We start from the raw sequence: 20,388 nt of genomic DNA, 5'->3' as shown, positions 1-20,388 counted from the left end.
AGAAGGAAAGGAAGAAGGAAGGAAAGAAGGAAGGAAAGAAGGAAGGAAGGACAGAAGAAAGGAAAGAAAGAAAAGAAAGAAAGAAAGAAAGGAAGAAGGAAGGAAGGACAGAAGAAAGGAAAGAAAGAAAAGAAAGAAAGAAAGAAAGAAAGGAAGAAGGAAGGAAGTAAAGAAGAAAGGAAAGAAAGAAAGAAGGAATGGAAGAAGGAAAGGAAGAAGGAAGGAAGGAAAGAAGAAAGGAAAGAAAGAAAAGAAGGAAAGGAAGAAGGAAGGAAGTAAAGAAGAAAGGAAAGAAAGAAAGAAAGAAAGTAGAAGGAAAGAAAAAGAAAGAAAGAAACAAACGACGGAGGGGGGGGACCTCGTCCTTTAAGGTTTCGCCTCACGTGTCGGGGGCGGGGCACGCACTGGTTGAGGGAGGAAGTGACGTTATGCGCAGTGTCGCCGGTTGAGGGCGGAAGTGACGCCACTGACGCAACTACGCCGGTTGAGGGCGGAAGTGAGGCCACGGGCGCGATGGCGCAGGAGGAGGAGGATGTGAGGGACTACAACCTGAACGAAGAGCAGAAAGCCGTCAAGGCCAAGTACCCGCCCCTCAGGCGCAAGTACGAGTGTAAGTGTCCCCTTGCCTGCTGGTGCCCTTGAATAATAATAATATAATAATAATAATGGCATTTATTAAGCGCTTACTATGTGCAAAGCACTGTTCTAAGCGCTGGGGGGATACAAGGTGATCAGGTTCATCCCCAGTCTTCATCCCCATTTTACAGATGAGGTAACTAAGGCACACAGAAGTGAAGTGACTTGCCCAAGGTCACACAGCTGACAATTGGCGGACTGTGGATTTGAACCCATGACCACTGACTCCAAAGCCCTTGCTCTTTCAATCAATCAGTCGTATTTATTGAGCGCTTACTGTGTGCAGAGCACTGTACTAAGCGCTTGGGAAGTACAAGCTGGCAACATATAGAGACAGTCCCTCCATAAATGCGATTTAGCGGAAAGTATACAGGACCAAGGGTCAGGAAACCTGGGTTCTAATCCTGGCTCAGCCTCTTGGCCGCCTTGTGATCATGGAAAAGTCACATCAGTTCTCTGGACCTCAGTTTTCTCATCTGTAAAATGGAGATTCAAGTCAATGAGACCCTTCTCTGTGTTTCCTCACCTGTAAAATGGAGATGAAAGCCATGAGCCCCATGTGAGAAATGGACTTTGTCCAACTTGGTTAGCCTGTATCTACTCCAGCACTTAGTACAATGCTTGGCACATAGTAAACGCCTAACAAACCATAAAAAAAAATTGTTCTCCCTCCTGCTTAGACTGTGAGCCCCAACTACCCAGTGCTTTGCACATAGTCATTCATTCAATTCAATCATATTTATTGAGTGCTCACTGTATGCTTTGGGTAGTGCTTTAACAATAACAAATATCATTATTATTACTAACATTGTATAGATATATGTAATATAAATAAATAAAAATATTGTCACTGATAATAATAAAGGGTGAATCCTGTAAAGCCTAGTTCCCCCCCCTTCTAGACTGTGAGCCCGTTGTGGGCAGGGATTGTTGCTGAACTGTACTTCCCAAGCACTTAGTACAGTGCTGTGCACACAGTAAGCACTCAATAAATACTGAGTATTTATTTTATTGAATACTGAGTATTTATTTTACTCAATAAATACAATTGAATAGTCCATATCAAGAGGAGTCATTTTTAGTGTCATACCATACCCGCTCTAGCAACAGTGATTCTTCGTCCCGACTTCTCTCTGACAGTCGCCAGTAAATAATTGCATATCCTGCGGATACTTAAATTGGGGCTCCTTCAACCCCTCACCTCAAATTTGAGTCCTTTGAAGTAGGTCCAGTCGGTGCATTTAGAGGTCGGAGTCACTATAGGTGCCAACTTTGCATTTTGAGCCCGGGGACTGGGTCCAACCCGTGAAACTTGTATCTACCCCAGTGCTTAGAACAGTGTTTGACATAGAGTAAGCGCTTAACAAATACTATCATTATTATTAGGTAGCGTTGTGGGGAAGGGCAGGCCAGAGGAATGTGAATGGCCTTTGAGCCCATGTGGAGCAGGGACTGTGTCCAACCCGATTATCTTGTATCAGTACCTGGCACATAGTAAGCGCGTAACAAATACTGCAATTATCATTATTGCTACTTCCAATCAGTCAGTCGGTCGTATTTATTGAGCGCTTACTACATGCAGAGCACCGGACTAAGCCCTTGAAGGAGTACAGTAGAACAGAGTTGGTAGGTAGGTTCCCTGCCCACAACAAGCTTAAAATCCAAACGGGGAGGTAGATATTAATATAGATAAATTCTGGGTAAGGGGATGGGTCGATATTAATATAGATAAATTATGGGTAAGGTCTCAGGGTGGGGTGAATAAAGGGTGGGTCCAGAGCAGCAGACCCTTCTGCCCTCTGGTCAAAACTGCCTCGATTAATCAGACATTCAGCTATGTGTCAGTGATGCTCGGAAGTAAACTGCCTAGCTCATATTTCAGCAATGACTGGAAGTTCCACCGAATTGATTGCCTGTTTACTGAGAGCCCTTTCCTGCCTGCACTGTAGAGAACACCTAACCTTTACCCTCTAGGAAGTGACACTCGTTTTATAAACCACCATAGCTCAGTGTTGACTAACTGCTTAAATTGGAGAAGCAGAGTGGCCTAAGGGAAGGCGCGTGGGCCTCAGAGAACCGGGGTTTTAATCCCAACTCCACCATTTGTGTGCTGTGTGACTTTGGGCGAGTCACTGAACTTCTAGTAATTATGGTGTTTATGGCACTGACTTCTCTATCTCAGTTCCTTCATTTGCAAAATGGGGATTCAATATCTGTTCTCCCCCCCTACATAGACGGTGAGGCCTTTTTTGTTGTTTTCTTTATGCTTTTTGTTAAGCCCTCACTATGTGCCAGACACTGTACTAAGCACTGAGGTAGATACAAGCTAATCAGGTTGGACTTTTAGACTGTGAGCCCACTGTTGGGTAGGGACTGTCTCTATATGTTGCCAACTTGTACTTCCCAAGCGCTCAGTACAGTGCTCTGCACACAGTAAGCGCTCAGTAAATACGATTGATGTTGATGTTGACACCATCCATGTACCACTTGGGGCTCACAGTCTTAATCCCCACTTTACAGATGAGGTGACTGAGGCACAGAAAAGTGAAGTCGCTCGCCCAGGGTCACACAGCAGATAAACGGCAGAACTGGGATTAGAACCTAAAGCTTTCTGACTTCCACTAGTTCATGGGTTATCTGGTATCTATCCCAGCACTTAATACAATGCTTAATGATAGTACTAATGGTATTAAGCGCTTACTATGTGCAAAGCACTGTTCTAAGCACTGGGGAGATTACAAGGTGATCAGGTTGTCCCACGGGGGTGCTCACAGTCTTAATCCCCATTTTCCAAATGAGGTAACTGAGGCCCAGAGAAGTGAAGTGACTTGCCCAAAGTCACACAGCTGACAATTGGCGGAGCCGGGATTTGAACCCATGACCTCTGACTTCAAAGCCCGGGCTCTTTCCACTGAGCCACGCTTTGACACGTGGTAAGCACTCAACAAATACCACAATTATTATTAATTATTGTAAGTTTTTTCCGAGTTGGTTGAGATAATTTCATTGACTATTCATTGATTAGTTAGAGATGCACAGACATTCCAGGGCAATAACCCAAGCAAGGGACAGTTTTGAAATCGTCATTAGTGTGCGTTTTTGGAAAGAACGGGCCAGGGAGTTGAGGACCTGGGTTCTTATCCCAGCTCTTCCACGTGTCTGCCACGTGACCTTGGGCAGACAGCTTGGGCAAAAGCTCGGCAGCAGACGAGGGAGAGTTTTTTTGGTTTGTTATGCTATTTGTTAATGGCTTATTACGTGCCTCAACCAAACTGTGCCTCATCCGTAAAATGGGGATTAAATCCTACTCCCTCCTATTTAGACTGTGAGCCCCATGTCGGATAGGCACTATGCCCTACCTGATGAACTGGTATCTTCCCCAGGGCTTAGAACAGTGCTTAGCACATAGAAATCACCTAACAAGTAACATAATGATTGTTAATTATTATTATTATTATTCTTGTGGTCTGACTGGTATTTTCCCCTCCCTCAGATCTGGATCACACAGCGGATGTGCAGTGAGTATTTCTGGGATCTGTGAGTGTGATCATTGCATGTATTCCACTGAAAATCTGGTTTTGAAGTGAGTTGGCAGAGGGACTCCACTGATTGTACATCAACAGTATTATTTCTGTGGTCTTCATGACCATTTTCCCTTCAATATTTTTTTTTTTTACTCTAAACTGGGGTGGGGAATTATTTGTGCTAGCGAGCCGCTTACACTATTACAGAATAATAAATGCTTAGCAAATATTATTATCCTGGGGAAAACAAAACCCATTTCTGCCATCCACTCGTTAGCCCAGAGCCAGCCCACGGAGTAGGGGGCATCACTCGACGGGCCAGATTTGGCCGTGGCCCCCAATCTAAATCTAGACAGTGGAACTTGAGAAATTCTTATTTTGAGGCTCCTCTTCCATCATTCCGAGTTTACGCGGGCTTGTATCGCTTTGTTCCCAAATTGTCTCGTGACAGACAGAGGTAACCCGAGCGTGTTCCCCGTAGGTTGCACGCTTGGGGCGACACTCTAGAGGAAGCATTTGAGCAATGTGCCATGGCCATGTTTGGTTACATGACAGACACGGAGACCGTGGAGCCACTGGATACGGTAGAAGTGGAGACGGAAGGTAAGAAAGGACCGTTCTAGAACTCGATCTCTACTGGAGGAAGACTAGACCGTAAACTCGTCCTCTAGACTGTAAGATCCCCCTTTAATCATAATGATAATGGTATTTGTTAAGCATTTAGTGTGTACTAGGCATTGGGGTAGATACAGGGTAATTGAGTTGGACACAGTCCCTGTCCCGCACTGGGCTCAGGGTCTTAATCCCCATTTTACAGATGAGGTAACAGGCCCAGAGAAGTAAAGTGACTGGCCCGAGTTCACACAGCAGACCCATGGCAGAGCCGGAATTAGAACCCAGGTCCTTCTTATGCCCAGACCCATGCTCTATGCACTAGGCCACACTGCTTCCCTACTGTAATCTCTCTGGGGACAGGGAACGTGTTTGCCAACGTTATGATATTGTGCTCTCCCTTGCTCTTTATCCAGAAAGCGCTTAATAAATACAGTCGGTTGGATGAATGGAAGGAATTGCCCTGTGTAAATCAGGAAGTGACTGCTTGCTTTTTGAACGTTTAACCTAGTCTCATCAAGGAGCGATCACAGTCAGGCCGACCCGCGTGGGACTTGGCCCCAAACCAGTTGAGGCCCACTGGGGCTCTGAACTGATTTTCAGAGGGACATGGTGTTTGGGGGGCTGATGAGACTTGTAGTCCAGTGAGCTCACAAGGACTTGGATCCCATCCGATTCCTCGTCTGTGGAAGTGTCCCTCCCCCTACTTCCCCCCCATCTAGCAAGGCCCAAAGGCATATTTGCCTAATTTGCCTAATTGCGGACTCTTTCCACTGGACCACAGCCCGGCTAGATGGTCCCCTTCAGACAGCTTGGGCAAAAGCTTGGCAGCAGAAGAGGGAGGGTTTCTTGGGGTTTATGATATTTGTTAATTGCTTATTATGTGTCAAGGACTATTCTAAGCACTGGAAGGGATACAAGTCAATCCGTGGTTGGGCACAGTTCCTGTCTCACAAGGGCTCAGGGTCTAAGTAGGAAGGAAAACAGGGATTTGAATCCCTATTTGGCCTCTAGGCTGTAAGCTGTTTGTGGGCAGGGGATGCGTCTGCTGACTCTGTTGTATTGTACCCTCCCAAGCGCTTAATTCAGGCCTCCTTGCACAGTAAAGTGCTCAATAAATAATAATAATAATAATAATAGCATTTATTAAGCGCTTACTATGTGCAAAGCACTGTTCTAAGCGCTGGGGAGGTTACAAGGTGATCAGGTTGTCCCACGGGGTCTCACAGTCTTAATCCCCATTTTACAGATGCGGGAACTGAGGCACAGAGAAGTGAAGTGACTTGCCCAAAGTCACACAGCTGACAATTGGCAGAGCTGGGATTTGAACCCACGTCCTTCTGACTCCAAAGCCCGGGCTCTTTCCACTGAGCCACGCTGCTTCTCAAATACTGTTGATCAATTTGGCAGTTGAGGCAACAGAGGCACAGAGAAGTGAAGTCACTTGCCCAAGGTCACACAGCGGGCAAGTGGCGGAGCCGAGATTAGGTCCCCTGGCTCCTAGGCCCATGCTTTAACCACTAGGCCATTGTGCTTCCAAGGGTTGAGAAAAAGAATTGACTTTGCTCGTTTGTGGTCTGGCTTTGCAGGACATGATTTGCTGTCCCTCCTGTTTCACTTCTTGGACGAATGGCTTTACAAGTTCAGTGCTAACGAATTCTTCGTACCACGGGTAAGCAAAGTTTTGCTCGCTGCGGTTTTCCGCCGTCATCCCGAGGATTGATTTCCAATTAACAGCATCCAGCCTTTCCTTTTCTATAAACCCATAAAAACAATGTTAATTACAAAGCACGGGCTTTGGAGTCAAGAGGTCATGGGTTCAAATCCCTGCTCCGCCACTTGTCAGCTGTGTGACTTTGGGCAAGTCACTTAACTTCTCTGGGCCTCAGTTCCCTCATCTGTAAAATGGGGATGAAGACTGTGAGCCCCACGTGGGACAACCTGATTACCTTGTATCTACCCCAGCGCTTAGAACAGTGCTTTGCACATAGTAAGCGCTTAACAAATACCAACATTATTATTATTATTATTCTCTGTGAGATGATCTAGCATTCGAATTTCCCATACCTTCATACCTTAACCGACTGGAGGTCGCTACCAGAAAACGCTTGTCTAATATTGCATTATACTAATATTATATAGATGATATAGATACGTTATAGGTATATTTGGTCCCGGTCTACCTACAACCCTCTGCCACTCCCCCCCGCCCCCACTTGTATCTTCTTTCTCTCTAGGAAATCAAAGTACTTCACATTGATCGAGTGAACTTCAAAATACGGTCAATTGGGTGAGTTAATGGAGCTTGTTTAGATGACGGACAGGTCCTGAAAGAGGATAAGATAGGATCTGAAAATTCCTACTGGACAGCTTGGGAAAATAGTCAAATGGAAACGAAGTCTAAACTCGAGGACGGAGGAACAGAAGCGGCCGGTATCCGCTACAAGAATTTTTGGGCCCCTTCCCCATGATGGGAGCAAGTTATCTAATCGACACCACAGACTGAGCTACCGCAGGAACAGTATTGTATAACATCTTGTTTAGGGCCTGGATATTGCTATAGAATTAGGCCCATTGTGTGGATGGAATGGAGGACTAGGGTTTTTTTTGTGTGTTTGTGTGTGCATGTGTTTAACATGCACACAGGTGCTTGGCTTGAGTGGAGTTGCTCTCCCCCTTCATCCCTCACAAACTGGAGAAGTCAGCGTTATTGATAAAGTTTCCATGATGCCCCTGTTTAAATTTCCAGACTGTTAACCATTCCATATACTTTTGAAGCCAAGAAACTACAGTGAAAAATATTTGCAATCAGGCAAACCCTAACTGTTTTTTAATCCATTTTCTAATTTAAGGTGGGGAGAAGAGTTTTCTTTGCCTAAGCACCCGCAGGTATGTTACAATCCAGCAAACTATAAATATCAATCAGTCAATCGTATTTACTGAGCGCTTACTGTGTCTGGAGCACTATACTAAGTGCTTGGGAGGGTACAGTATAACAAAGTTGATGGACATGTTCCCTGCCCACAGGGAGCCTAGTGTAGAGGGGGAGACAGGCATTAATAGGAATAAATAAATTACGGTTATGTGGGGCTGGGGGAAGGGTGAATAAAAAGAGTGCAAATCCAAGTGCAAGGGCAACACAGAAGGGAGTGGGAGAAGAGGAGCAGCGTGGCTCAGTGGAAAGAGCCCGGGCTTTGGAGTCAGAGGTCATGGGTTCGAATCCCGGCTCCACCACAAGTCTGCTGTGTGACCTTGGGCAAGTCACTTAACTTCTCTGAGCCTCAGTTACCTCATCTGTAAAAATGGGGATTAAGACTGTGAGCCCCGCGTGGGACAACTTGATCACACTGTATCCCCCCCAGCGCTTAGAACAGTGCTTTGCACATAGTAAGTGCTTAACAAATGCCATAATTATTATTAAGAGGAAATGAGGGTATAGTGGGGGAAGGCCTCTTGGAGATGTGCCTTCAATATGGCTTTGAAGGTGAGGAGAGTGATCATCTTTCCGATATGAAGAGGGAGATTTTTTAGACTGTGAGCCCACTGTTGGGTAGGGACTGTCTCTATATGTTGCCAACTTGTACTTCCCAAGCGCTTAGTACAGTGCTCTGCACACAGTAAGCGCTCAATAAAGACGATTGATGATGATGATGAGGGAGAGCGTTCCAGGCCGGAGACAAAACACGGGTGAGAGGTTGGTGGGGAGATGGACAAGGTGGAGGTACGGTGAGTAGATTAGCATCAGAGAAGCAGGACAGTCTGATGCATCAATCCATCAATGGTATTTATTGAGCTCTTAGGCTCGGGAGAGTACAATACAGTGGAGCGTTAATGAACACCTACTGTGTGGAACACTGAAGAAGACAATTTCTGTCTTCAAGAAACAGATAATCTCATGTGAGACAGTTAATCTAAAGTATCATCATCAATGATGTTTATTGAGTGCTTACTCCATGCAGGACACTGTACTAAGGGCCCCTACCCATCCCCACTGCTTAGAGAAGCAGCGTGGCTCAGTGGAAAGAGCCTGGGCTTTGGAGTCAGAGGTCATGGGTTCAGATGCCGACTCCGCCACTTGTCAGCTGTTTGACTTTGGGCAAGTCACTTCACTTCTCTGGGCCTCAGTTCCCTCATCTGGAAAATGGGGATTAAGACTGTGAGCCCCCCCGTGGGACAACCTGATCACCTTGTAACCTCCCCAGCGCTTAGAACAGTGCTTTGCACATAGTAAGCGCTTAATAAATGCCATTATTATTATTATTATTATTATCCCCCGCCTTACCTCCTTCCCCTCCCCACAGCACATGTATATATGTATATATGTTTGTACATATTTATTACTCTATTTTACTTGTACATATTTATTCTATTTATTTTATTTTGTTAATATGTTTTGCTTTGTTGTCTGTCTCCCCCTTCTAGACTATGAGCCCGCTGTTGGGTAGGGACCGTCTCTAGATGTTGCCACTTGTACTTCCCAAGTGCTTAGCACAGTGCTCTGCACACAGTAAGCGCTCAGTAAATACGATTGAATGAATAAATGAATGAAGTGCTCGGGAGAGTACAGTGACAACAGTGTTGGTAGCCACGTTCCCTGCCCAAAATGGGCTTACAGTCTAGTAGCCTGCATTATAATAATAATGGCATTTATTAAGCGCTTACTATGTGCAAAGCACTGTTCTTCCTACACATGAATGCTTGCTTTTCTGACTCCTGTCTCGCTGGCTAGGATTACTTGTTCTAAGTTCATAACTGTGGAGCTGTTGAGAGCCACATACTGGTTGAAGTTGACAGTATGCTTCAGTTAAATAAATGTGGTTTCAATCAATAGTATTTTTCATTCATTCATTGTCAGTCATATTTATTGAGCATTTACTGTGTGGAGAGCACTGTACTAAGCACTTGGACAGTACAACACAGCAATAAAAGAGACAATCCCTGCCCACAGCGGGTGGGCAGAGTGCTGGACTAAGCATTTGAGAGGGTACAAAAAAGTTAGTAGACATGATCCCTGCCCTCGGGTTGTTTGCAGTCTAGCAGGGGAGACAGATACTAAAATGAATTAGAAGTAGGGGGAAGTAACAGAGTTAATGGTATGTAGATAAGTGCTACCAGTGGGTTGGGAAATGCTTACACAGATGCCTGGTTGACGTGGAAGTACTCAGTGTTTTTGCGGATAGGGAATTTTGTGAGCACATTTGGGGAAAGAAACCTTTGGAAAGTGAATGGTTGAAGATGGCAGTCAGGGAACGAAAAAGGGAGGGGGGAAGAGTTTTGATAAGGTGGAAAGGGATGGGGTCGGCAGCGCTGGTGGAGGGGGAAGATTCTGAGAAGAGGCAGAAGATTTTGTCATGAAATCCTGCTGGGAAAGGCGGGAGAGTTGAAGAAGGGGCAGGAAGAGGGAGGGATTGGAGAAGAGCAGTTGAGATTTTAGGACGATCTTGTCCGATGACTTCAATTTTATTAATAAAAGTACAGGGTCAGTTCATTAGGGGAGGTAGGGGATTTGAAGAGGGAGTTAAGCATCTGAAACAGCTGGCTCTGTCAAGGGGCATGGGAGTCAATGTGGATGGAAAAATACTGTTGCTGAATAATGGGACCAGCAAAGATGATAAGCTTCCGAGGAGATGTGACAGTGTTGAGTTTGGAGAGGAGATTGGGGAAAGGTAATCAGAGCAGTAGATCATATAACCCAGCTGCAGTCTTTTGCAGAGTTAGTTTCTTGCCTTCAGATCAAGTTTTTCCAGGGCTGTTTCTAATAAATACTTCTTTGTCATTTTTGCTTTTTTTCTTTTTCCCATCTCTACTCCGTCACTGCTGTCACTCCAGGGCACTGAAGTCAAGGCGATTACTTATTCAGCGATGCAGGTGTATGACGAGGAGAAGCCAGAAGTGTTCGTAATCATTGATATCTAAGAATCCATAAAGGAAGGATTCGGAAAGAACTGCTCTTTCTAAACCTTTGAGGAAGAGAGAATTCAAGAGATGCACTAACACTAAGAGTAATTTGGTGATGGACGGTTCAGGAGCCTGCGTCTCCCGTGTTCCAGATGTGTTTCTGGGGAGGAAGGATTGTAGTCTCCAAACTGCTTGACAACTGATGTGATTTTCTAAAATCCTTCTTTAGAGTGACTTGAGTTGGATCATGAGGACTGCAATATGAGATTATTATGCTTGTTAGGATAATCCTAGATTGGGACAGGGGAAAGACATATTTTTTTAATATCCTCTCTTGATAGCCCAAGGTATCAGGAGGACCATTTCAAAATGTTCAACTTATTTATATATACATTTTTTTTAACATGCCACCTCTCCTATACTGTTTTCAACCTGGCATTTAAGGTTTTAGTACAGTCCTGCCATATTTCAACTTGCTTCCTTAGGGCTTCAGTTTGGCAGTAGCTCTTCTCACCTCTCGGTGCCGATGGATTACCATAAGGCACAGTCTACTTTTACACTAGATTAATTTCCATTCTCGGCCAAAACATCCAAAATACCACATTCCCAGTCCAGGGTGGCTTAAGTAAAAACTTCCTTCCCAGCACCAGCTGGGAGGGAAGAAGCGGAGCTCCAGGGAAGTAGGATCACCTCAAGGCTGTTGTCAGGGAAGGGAAGAAGGGGAAATTCACGTACGCGATCTTGATCAGCTTAAGTTGCATTCAGTAGTATTTATTGAGCACATGCTGTGTGCAGAGCACTGTACTAAGCGCTTGGGAGAGTACAACAATAAACACACATTCGCTTCCCACAATGAGTTCACAATCTAGAATTTCTTCCTCTGGGTGCCCTCCCATGAACTGAATTTTTGGGCTTTTCTGAGGTGACTGGGCACATTTTTCAGCTTTCTCTAGGTTGTTTTTTCAATCAATTGTATTTATTGAGTGCTTGCCGTGTGCAGGGCACTGTTCTAAGCACGTGGGCTAGTACACTATAACAGTATAACAATTGGTAGACACATTCATTGCCCACAACGAGCCTACAGTGTAGAGGGGGAGACAGACATTAATATAAATTAATCAATTACAGATACGCACATAAGTCCTGTGGGTTGTGGGGGCGGGGAGACTAAGGGGAGCAAATCAGGGTGACGCAGAAGGGAGTGGGAGAAAAGGAAATGGGGCTTAGGGAAGGCTTTTTGGAGGAGACATTCCTTCAAAAAGGCTTTGAAGGTGGGGAGAATAATTGCCATATGAAGACGGGAGGGCGTTCCAGGCCAGAGGCAGGATGTGGGCAAGAAGTCGCTCGGTGGGGCGAAACTTTCAGTTGGCTGAAAGTCTACCACCATGACTGTTTCAGATAGAACATGATTCTTTGCCCACAGAATTAGGGCTTCTTTGTGTCTCAGTCCCTCAGGAGTTACAACAGGCCTTAATTGCCACTGCTGAGACACACTCAGAATCAATCAATCCTACTTAGACTGTGAGCCCCACATTGGACAAAGACTGTGCCCAACCTAATTAACTGGTGCCTACCCCAGGGCTTAGTTCAGTGTTTGACACATAGGAAGCGCTTAACAAATACCTTAAAAAATATCACTAGCATTATCTGGGCTCCTTTGGTGTTCAGAGCACTGAACTAAGCATGTCAAGGTGCCTCAGTGGCCTTGTCTAAGTTTTGAGGAATGAGGAGCCACTATTTATTCCTCCTATTCATTCAATCAATCATATTTATTGAGTGCTTACTGTGTGCAGACCACTGTACTAAGCGCTTTGGAGAGTACAGTGCAACAACAGACACATTCCCTCCCCCCGCAAAACAGGCTCACAGTTTAGAAGGGGAGACAGACATTAATATAAATACATAAATTACAGGTATATACATATGTGCTGTACATATGAAGGGTGATGAAAAAGGGAGTGGGAGAAGAGGAGAGAAAGGGCTTAGTCAGGGAAGGCTTCTTGGAAGAACGTGCCTTGAATAAGGCTTTGAAGTGGGGAAGAGCAATTATCTGTCTGATATGAAGCATCCTGGAGATGGTCGGTTGTCTTCACTCCACTTTCAAAGTTTACCTCAGGAGTACCCGATCGCAGATGGAAAGTGTTAACTGACAAGTTTCACCTTGTGCAAAATACCTGAACATTAAAAATAACTTGCCACTGGACGGTGCCACAGCTGTATGTAGTATTCTGCAGATTTGTGCTCTAACAAAGAAATTGGTTTTGTTTTTTGTTAAGAGATGCATATATAGGCCTACCGATGCTAAGGAAAAGAAGGAGAGGGGAGGAGGAAAGGGACACTTCTGAAAATTAAACCCGGGGCCTGTTGATGGATGTGAATGCCCCAAGGAAGTGGTTTTGTTAAACTGCTCTCCAATCAAATGAGTAGTGGAATTATCAATCTTATTTTCCTCTTGAGAAAACTGTAACCCCTCCGCCTATATAATTCCCAAATGCATATTAGTTGATGCCGAGGACCGAGGAGAGGCCCAGTGTGGAAATGTAAAACATTTCTCCTTTTAAAAAACATGAGAAATGCATTTGTCCTGTCTTCGGTCAGTGTACAAGAGAAAGTTTTTTTTTCATGTTTGGAAAAAACACTTTTTTGGAAATAGCTTTTCTAAAATAAATGCTTTAAAAAGGCATTTTTGTTGTTTTGTTTTAAGCTCTGGAAAGATTTGGGGGAAGAAAACAGGACAACAGCTCTTGCCTTGTAAAAAAAAAAATGTGTTACTGAAGGGCCCAGCCCACACATGTAATACGTGTACTGTTTTGGAGTACTTGTCATCATCGCCCTTATGGGCTGGGCCTTGATGCAGAAAAATGGCATGGTCTAGTGGATAGAGCCCGGCTTGGCAGTCAGAAGAATCTGAGTTCTAATTCTGACTCCATCACTTGTCTGCTGGGTAACCTAGGGCAGGTCACTTTGCTTCTCTGTGCCTCAGTTACCTCTTCTCTAAAATGGGGATTAAGACTGTGAGCCCCATGTGGGACATGGACGGTGTCCAACCTGATTAGCTTTGTACCTACCCCATTGCCTAGCACATAGTAAGCGCATAACAAATACCATAAAAAAAATGAATGTGTTGTTTGTACCTGGAGAGGCAGAAGAAGGGATTCAATTGTCTTTTTTTTTTTAATTAAGGAAAATGACCTATCAAAGTTTTGAGAAGTCTCTTTTCTCCTAACTTTTTTATTTGTATAGAAGGGTAAAGTAAAGAAGGACATAAAACAGGAAATACTACCTCTTAAAAATAAGATGATGATGTCGGCATTTATTAAGCGCTTACTATTTGCAAAGCACTGTTCTAAGCACTGGGGAGATTACAAGGTGATCAGGTTGTCCCATGGAGGGGCCCACAGTCTTCATCCCCATTTTACAGATAAGGAAACTGAGGCCCAGAGAAGTGACTTGCCCAAAGTCACACAGCTGACATAGATACATGTCACAGATATATTCAGCCTCGCTTCTAAATTTTTCCCTTCCATCATCAGTAAAAAAAAAAAAGTTGACAAGTCAAATAATTTAAAAATTTGCTGATAGAACTGGTTTGCCTAGAGATGCTGACAGCAGATTAGCAAAACATGGTAACTATTTTAAGTAATCAGCATCTTCCGAAGTGATCTGCTTTTATCCAAGTTTTTATTCTTTTACCTGAAGTTTTGATCAGTAGTGTCTCCGACCAAAATGATTAGAAATAATTTCTCGTTTTAGCCAAGTGCTCAATTCCATTTGGAAGCCTAACGTGAGTAGAGGTAAAACAAATCAATTTTAGTGCTGAAGAGAAAATAAAATAATCTTAGTGGCCTAGTCTACATAGCTAAGCCAGAGAGAAATTTAAAATAAGAAATCAATCATTCTGATTGAGTGCATACTTTGTGCAGAGCACTATGCTAAGTGCTTGGGAGAATATAACAGAGTTGGTGGAAACATTCCCTGCCCACAAGGAGCTTACAGTCTAGAGGGGGAGATGGACATTAATATAAATTAATAGATTAAAGTACAGATATGTAAATATGTGCTATGAGCCTGAGAAAGGGGTGAATAAAGGGTGCAAATTGTAGTGCAAAGTCAGAAGGGAGTGGATTGCCTCCCAGACTGTAAACTTGTGGGCAGGGAATGTCACTGTTTATTGTTGTATTGTACTTACCCAAGCGCTCAGTACAGTGTTCTGCACACAGTAAGCGCTCAATAAATACGAATGAATGAATGAAAGGAAATGAGGTCTTAGTTGGGGAAGGCCTTTTGGAGGTGATCTGTTTTTAATAGAGAAGCAGGGTGGCTCAATGGAAAGAGCCCAGGCTTTGGAGTCAGAGGTCATGGGTTCAAGTCCCGGCTCCGCCACTTGTCAGCTGTGTGACTTTGGGCCAGTCACTTCACTTCTCTAAGCCTCAGTTACCTCATCTGTAAAATGGGGCTGAAGACTGTGAGCCCCCCGTGGGACAACCTGATCACCTTGTAACCTCCCCAGCGCTTAGAGCAGTGCTTGGCACACAGTAAGTGCTTAATAAATGCCATTATTATTATTATTATTAATACGGCTTTGAAGGTGGGGGAAGTGGATCAATCAATCAATCGTATTTATTGAGTGCTTACTGTGTGCAGAGCGCTTGGGAGAGTATAATATAACAACAAACACATTCCTGCCCATACAGAGCTCATAGTCTAGAGGGGGAGACGGACATTGATATAAATAAATAAATAGATGTGAAGAGGGGGATTTCCAGGTCAGAGGCAAGACGGGGCAAGGTGTTGCCAGCGAGATAGAAGTACAATTTGCAAACCATTTTTTATTATTATCATTAGTAGTAGTACTAGTACTAGTATTTATAAAAGTTTACCATGTGCCAATCATTGTACTAGGCTCTGGGTTAGATACAGTGGACAGAGAATGTGTAGTTTGTTGTTATATTGTATTTTCCCAAGCCCTTAGTACAGTGCTCTGCACACAAAGTACTCAAATAGGATTGAATAATAATAATAATAATAATAATAATGGCATTTATTAAGTGCTTACTATGTGCAAAGCACTGTTCTGAATGAGTACATGATAATCAGGTTAGACACAGTCCGCATCCCACAAAGGGCTCACAGTCTAGGTAAGAGGGAGAACATAGATTGTCGAATCCTCATTTTACAGGTGATGCAGCTGAGACCCAGAAAAGTTAAAAGTGACTTGCCAAAAGTCACCCAGCAGGTAAGTGGCAGGCTCAGGATTAGAACCCAGGTCCTCCGACTGGGTTTTACTTATAACTTTTTTATGGTATTTTGGGTATTTTTATGGTAAGTGCTTACTGTGTGCCAGGCATTGTACTAAGCACCGGGATAGATGCAAGCTAATCAGGTTGGACAGTCTGTGCCGACCTGGGGCTCACAGACTGAATCCCCATTTTGCGGATGAGGTCACTGAGGCGCAAAGAAGTGAGGTGACTTGTCCAAGGTCACACAGCAGACAAGTGGCAGGGCTGGGATTAGGTCCCAGGTCCTCTGACTCCCAAGCCTGAGTTCTTTCCACTGGAGCATGGTGCCTCCTTTCATTTTATTATCCTAGTCATTTGGACTGCAAGTAAGACTTGCTTTGGAATATTTGGATGATATATCTTGCTGAGCAATCTTTCTGTAGGCCTGCCAAGTTGTAAGGGTTTTTTCACATTAGATTACCACCTGATCAATTCTTGGAATGCCTCAAAATCCGGAGCTCCGTGCACAGAAAAGTCGAGTACTCTGTGCACTGTAGATGTGCAAATACTATGGACTGGAGAGAGAAAACGGGAAAGCAAAGGTAGCAGCCATTTACCTTTATTTCAATCTTATTTCCAGAGAAAATTACAAAAAATTGAGTTGCATGGGGCCCCTTTTGTTAAAGCACTGTGTTCAATTAAATATTGTTTGAAATGGTCTTTTTGAGTAGACTGTAAACCGTAAGCTCCTTGTACGCCGGGATCGCGTCAAACAACTCTATTGTACTTTCCCAAATGCTTAGCACAGTGCTCTGCAGTTCGCACTCAGTGCTTTTTTTTTTAAAGGTATTTGTTTAGCACTTACTATGGGCGAAGCACTGTACCAAGCACTTTTGTTAAAGCACTGTTCAATTAAATATTGTTTTAAATGGTGTCTTTTTGAGTAGACTGTAAACTGTAAGTTCCTTGTACGCCGGGATCGCGTCAAACAACTCTATTGTACTTTCCCAAATGCTTAGCACAGTGCTCTGCAGTTCGCACTCAGTGCTTTTTTTTTTAAAGGTATTTGTTTAGCACTTACTATGGGCGAAGCACTGTACCAAGCACTGGGGTAGATACTAGATAATCAGGTTGGACATAGTCCCTGTCCCGTCTCAGTCGAAATAGGAGGGAAATGCTCCTAACTGCTTCTCAAAGCCTACGTGCTAATCCATCACCTACCCAACAGGTAATGTACTAGTGACTCAAATTTCAAAGTGTTCTTTTGCTGTTAAAATATTTCATACAGGTGGTTCCCAGATCCAATTTCCAAAATTAACACCGTACGCGGATAATGCGGTGTAATTATGGTGGCGTGCCTGTGATGGAGTCTGGTGGGGGCAGAGCTCAAACCCCTCTCCTTGGTCGTGGACACTTCTCGGATTCATTCATTCAATCGTATTTATTGAGCGCTTCCTGTGTGCAGAGCACTGTACTAAGCGCTTGGGAAGTCCAAGTTGGCGACATATAGAGACGGTCCCTACCCAACAATGGGCTCGCAGTCTAGAAGGGCGAGACAGACAACAAAACAAAACACGTGGACAGGTGTGAAGTCATCAGAATAGGAGGCGAACACATAGGATTGAGGAGTAGCATGACCTAATAGACGGAGCATGGGCCGAAGAGTCAGAAGGTCATGGGTTCTAATCCTAACTCTTCCACTTATAAATAAGTAATAATGGCATTTATTAAGCGCTTACTATGTGCAAAGCACTGTTCTAAGAACTGGGGAGTTTACAAGGTGATCAGGTTGTCCCATGTGGGGCTCACAGGCTTAATCCCCATTTTACAGATGAGGTAACTGAGGCACAGAGAAGTGAAGTGACTTGCCCAAAGTCACACAGCTGACAAGTGGCGGAGCTGGGATTTAAACCGATGACCTCTGACTCCAAAGCCCGGGCTCTTTCCACTGAGCCATGCTGCTTCCACTTGTCTATAGTGTGACCTTGGGCAAATCAAATAAATTCTATTTATTTTATTTTGTTAATATGTTTGGTTTTGTTCTCTGTCTCCCCCCTTCTAGACTGTGAGCCCACTGTTGGGTAGGGACCGTCTCTATACGTTGCCAACTTGGACTTCCCAAGCGCTTAGTACAGTGCTCTGCACACAGTAAGCGCTCAATAAATACGATTGGATGAATGACTTCACTTCTGTGTGCCTCAGTTGCCTCATCTGTAAAATGGGGGTTGAGACTGTAAGCCCCCCATGGGACAGGGACTGTGTCCAACCCAGTTCGCTTTTGTCCACCCCAGCACTTAGTACAGCGCCGGCTACATAGTAAGCACTTAACAAATACCGTAATTATTATTATTACTCCGAGCAGAGGGCCAGAGCCTGGATTGGACAGCCGGGCATAGGGATGCTGGGGGTTAAGGAGACAGGGAAGCAGTATGGCCTAGTGGAAAGAGCATGGGCCTGGGCATCAGAGGACCTGGGTTCGAATCCCAGCTCCGCCAATTGCTTGCTGTGTGATCTTGGACGAGTCACTTAACTTTTCTGAGCCTCGGTTTCCTCAACTATAAAATGGGGATTTAATACCCGTCCTCCCTCCTACTTAGATTGCGAGCTCCATCTGGGACAGGAACGGCGTCCAACCTAATTAACTTGTATCTTCCCCAGCATTTAGAGCAGTGCTTGACACACAGTAAGTACTTAACATGACAACAATAATAAAAAAATGGGCATTCAGTGGTTCAGAAACAGGTTCTCTTACCTGAAGGGCTTCCTTACGGGTATGACCTACTATGCTACTTTACCGTTGATTTTGGTTTGTTTTTGAGCCCAAACTTCATATCCGCTAAATTCACCATTAAGTCAAAAAGCACATAATCTACTTCATAAGAAAAGCTTTATTTGTTCCTAAAATTCATCTTTTGAATAGTACTTAGAAAATACTGGTTTTTTGGGAAGGAAGCATTTTTCAAAGAAAATGAAAAAACATCAAGGAAGCATTCCTCAGAAAAGTTACAATGTATAAACTGGCCTGCTTTAAGAGTTATATAACGCTGTAATGTCTCTAGTGTGGTCGCAGAAGCAGGAATATTTCATCTGTAGATTACACATCATCAAAGTTTGGGGATGCCTTTTGTATCAAAAATGCGTCTTAGTAAGGAAGGAGTCTTTCGAAATATTATTTCCACATTTTTACAGAGTTTGGGTGAATGTTTTCATGAGTTCAACATACGTGGATGGATTCTGTTGAGGTTTTAATGTGTAGTGATGTCAAGTCTAGATTCTGGACTTTAGAAAGAGAGTCATTAAAACCTTTAAAATGAGTCACGATCCTCCGTATTACCTGTGAAAACTAGAATGTTTTTAACTTCTATCTAAAGAATACCTTTAAAAAGTCACATTTAAAAGAATTAACTCTCAGGAACGTGTTCACTATAATCAGTTGAAATGGTCAGGTTAGTCAATTAAAAAAAGTTCCAAAACAACAAAAGATAACGAGTATTGTATAAAATTCCCTTATGAAAATAAACTTTAAACTCATTAAACACAATCATTTTTACAGGATAAAAAATAAGATTATACACTGAAAGTTCTAGTACACTAAAGCAAAGAACCAGAAGCCAAGAATGTCCTGCTGCCCTTTCCAGATACAGAATCAGACCAAGGTGGTGAACTTTCTGCACTGAATCCAAGGATGTGCAGCTTTACTTTAATACCAATTTCTTGTAAAGCGCTTTCATGTGGTTGAGTCAGTTTGGCCAAAACGTATGCCATCGTGATATGCTGGATAAAATAATAACTATGGAACTTATTAAGTATTTACTACATGCTAGGCACTATGCTAAGCACCAGAGTCGATACAAAGTAATCGGATCGGGCACAGTCCCTGCCCCACGGACTAAAACGGAGAATATTTTTCCCCGTTCTACAGATGAGGAAACTGAGGCGCAGAGAAATGACTCGCCCAAGATCACACAGCAGGCAAGCAGCCGGGCCGCAAATAGGTGGTACCCCTGACTCCCGCTCCTGTGCTGTTTCCACTGGGCTACTGTGGAATTATTACACGTCGATCAGTGGTTTTAGGAGCCTTTAAACTGGTGCAGAGAGCACTGTACTAAGCTCTTGAAAAAGTGCAATAATACAGTGGAGTCGGTAAACACGATCCCTGCCCGCAAGGAGCTCGCATCTGTGGATTTGATGTGGAGGCGAAAGAACTGGTTTTGCACAGATGTGCGGTGTCGGATACAGCGTGAATACAAAGAAGTTTCTGTAGCGTGAGGTTCCTTAAGAACACAACCTCCTTATTGAAAGAGAACAGACTGACTGTCAGGAAGAACCCGTGAGGATTAAATGGAAACATGCAGCTAGACCGTATGCTCCTGGAGGGCAGGAATCACGCATACTAACTCCGTTGTACTCTTCCAAGTGATCATACAGTGCTCGGCTCACAGCTGGCAATCAAGCCAGGTAATATAGAAATAATTTTCCAACTCTTTTGCCTTAAAACC

At 43.8% G+C, this 20,388-nt stretch overlaps 1 protein-coding gene across 1 annotated transcript; it reads left to right on the top strand.

Moving 5' to 3' along the window:
* The first annotated feature begins 454 nt into the window (after positions 1-454).
* On the top strand, positions 455-11,660 carry ZBTB8OS (zinc finger and BTB domain containing 8 opposite strand). Its single transcript, XM_038757832.1, has 7 exons — positions 455-610; positions 4,130-4,154; positions 4,642-4,763; positions 6,362-6,444; positions 7,010-7,062; positions 7,625-7,661; positions 10,602-11,660. The coding sequence occupies exons 1-7, from the start codon at positions 514-516 to the stop codon at positions 10,686-10,688; spliced, it is 504 nt and encodes a 167-aa protein (XP_038613760.1). The 5' UTR covers positions 455-513; the 3' UTR covers positions 10,689-11,660.
* Positions 11,661-20,388: the final 8,728 nt, after the last annotated feature.

The sequence above is a fragment of the Tachyglossus aculeatus genome, chromosome 16, assembly GCF_015852505.1.
Source record: "Tachyglossus aculeatus isolate mTacAcu1 chromosome 16, mTacAcu1.pri, whole genome shotgun sequence".
Classification (NCBI taxonomy): domain Eukaryota; kingdom Metazoa; phylum Chordata; class Mammalia; order Monotremata; family Tachyglossidae; genus Tachyglossus; species Tachyglossus aculeatus.
The sequence above is the reverse complement of the archived record's forward strand: the minus strand, read 5'-3'. Positions and strand labels throughout refer to the sequence as shown.

What these genes read in the sequence shown, in the direction of transcription:
- ZBTB8OS (XM_038757832.1), top strand. Translation starts at nt 514, where the DNA reads ATGGCGCAGGAGGAGGAGGATGTGAGGGACTACAACCTGAACGAAGAG. An exon ending in CCTCAGGCGCAAGTACGAGT is followed by an intron (nt 611 to 4,129) that starts GTAAGTGTCCCC and finishes CCCCTCCCTCAG; the next exon opens with ATCTGGATCACACAGCGGAT. An exon ending in GATCACACAGCGGATGTGCA is followed by an intron (nt 4,155 to 4,641) that starts GTGAGTATTTCT and finishes TGTTCCCCGTAG; the next exon opens with GTTGCACGCTTGGGGCGACA.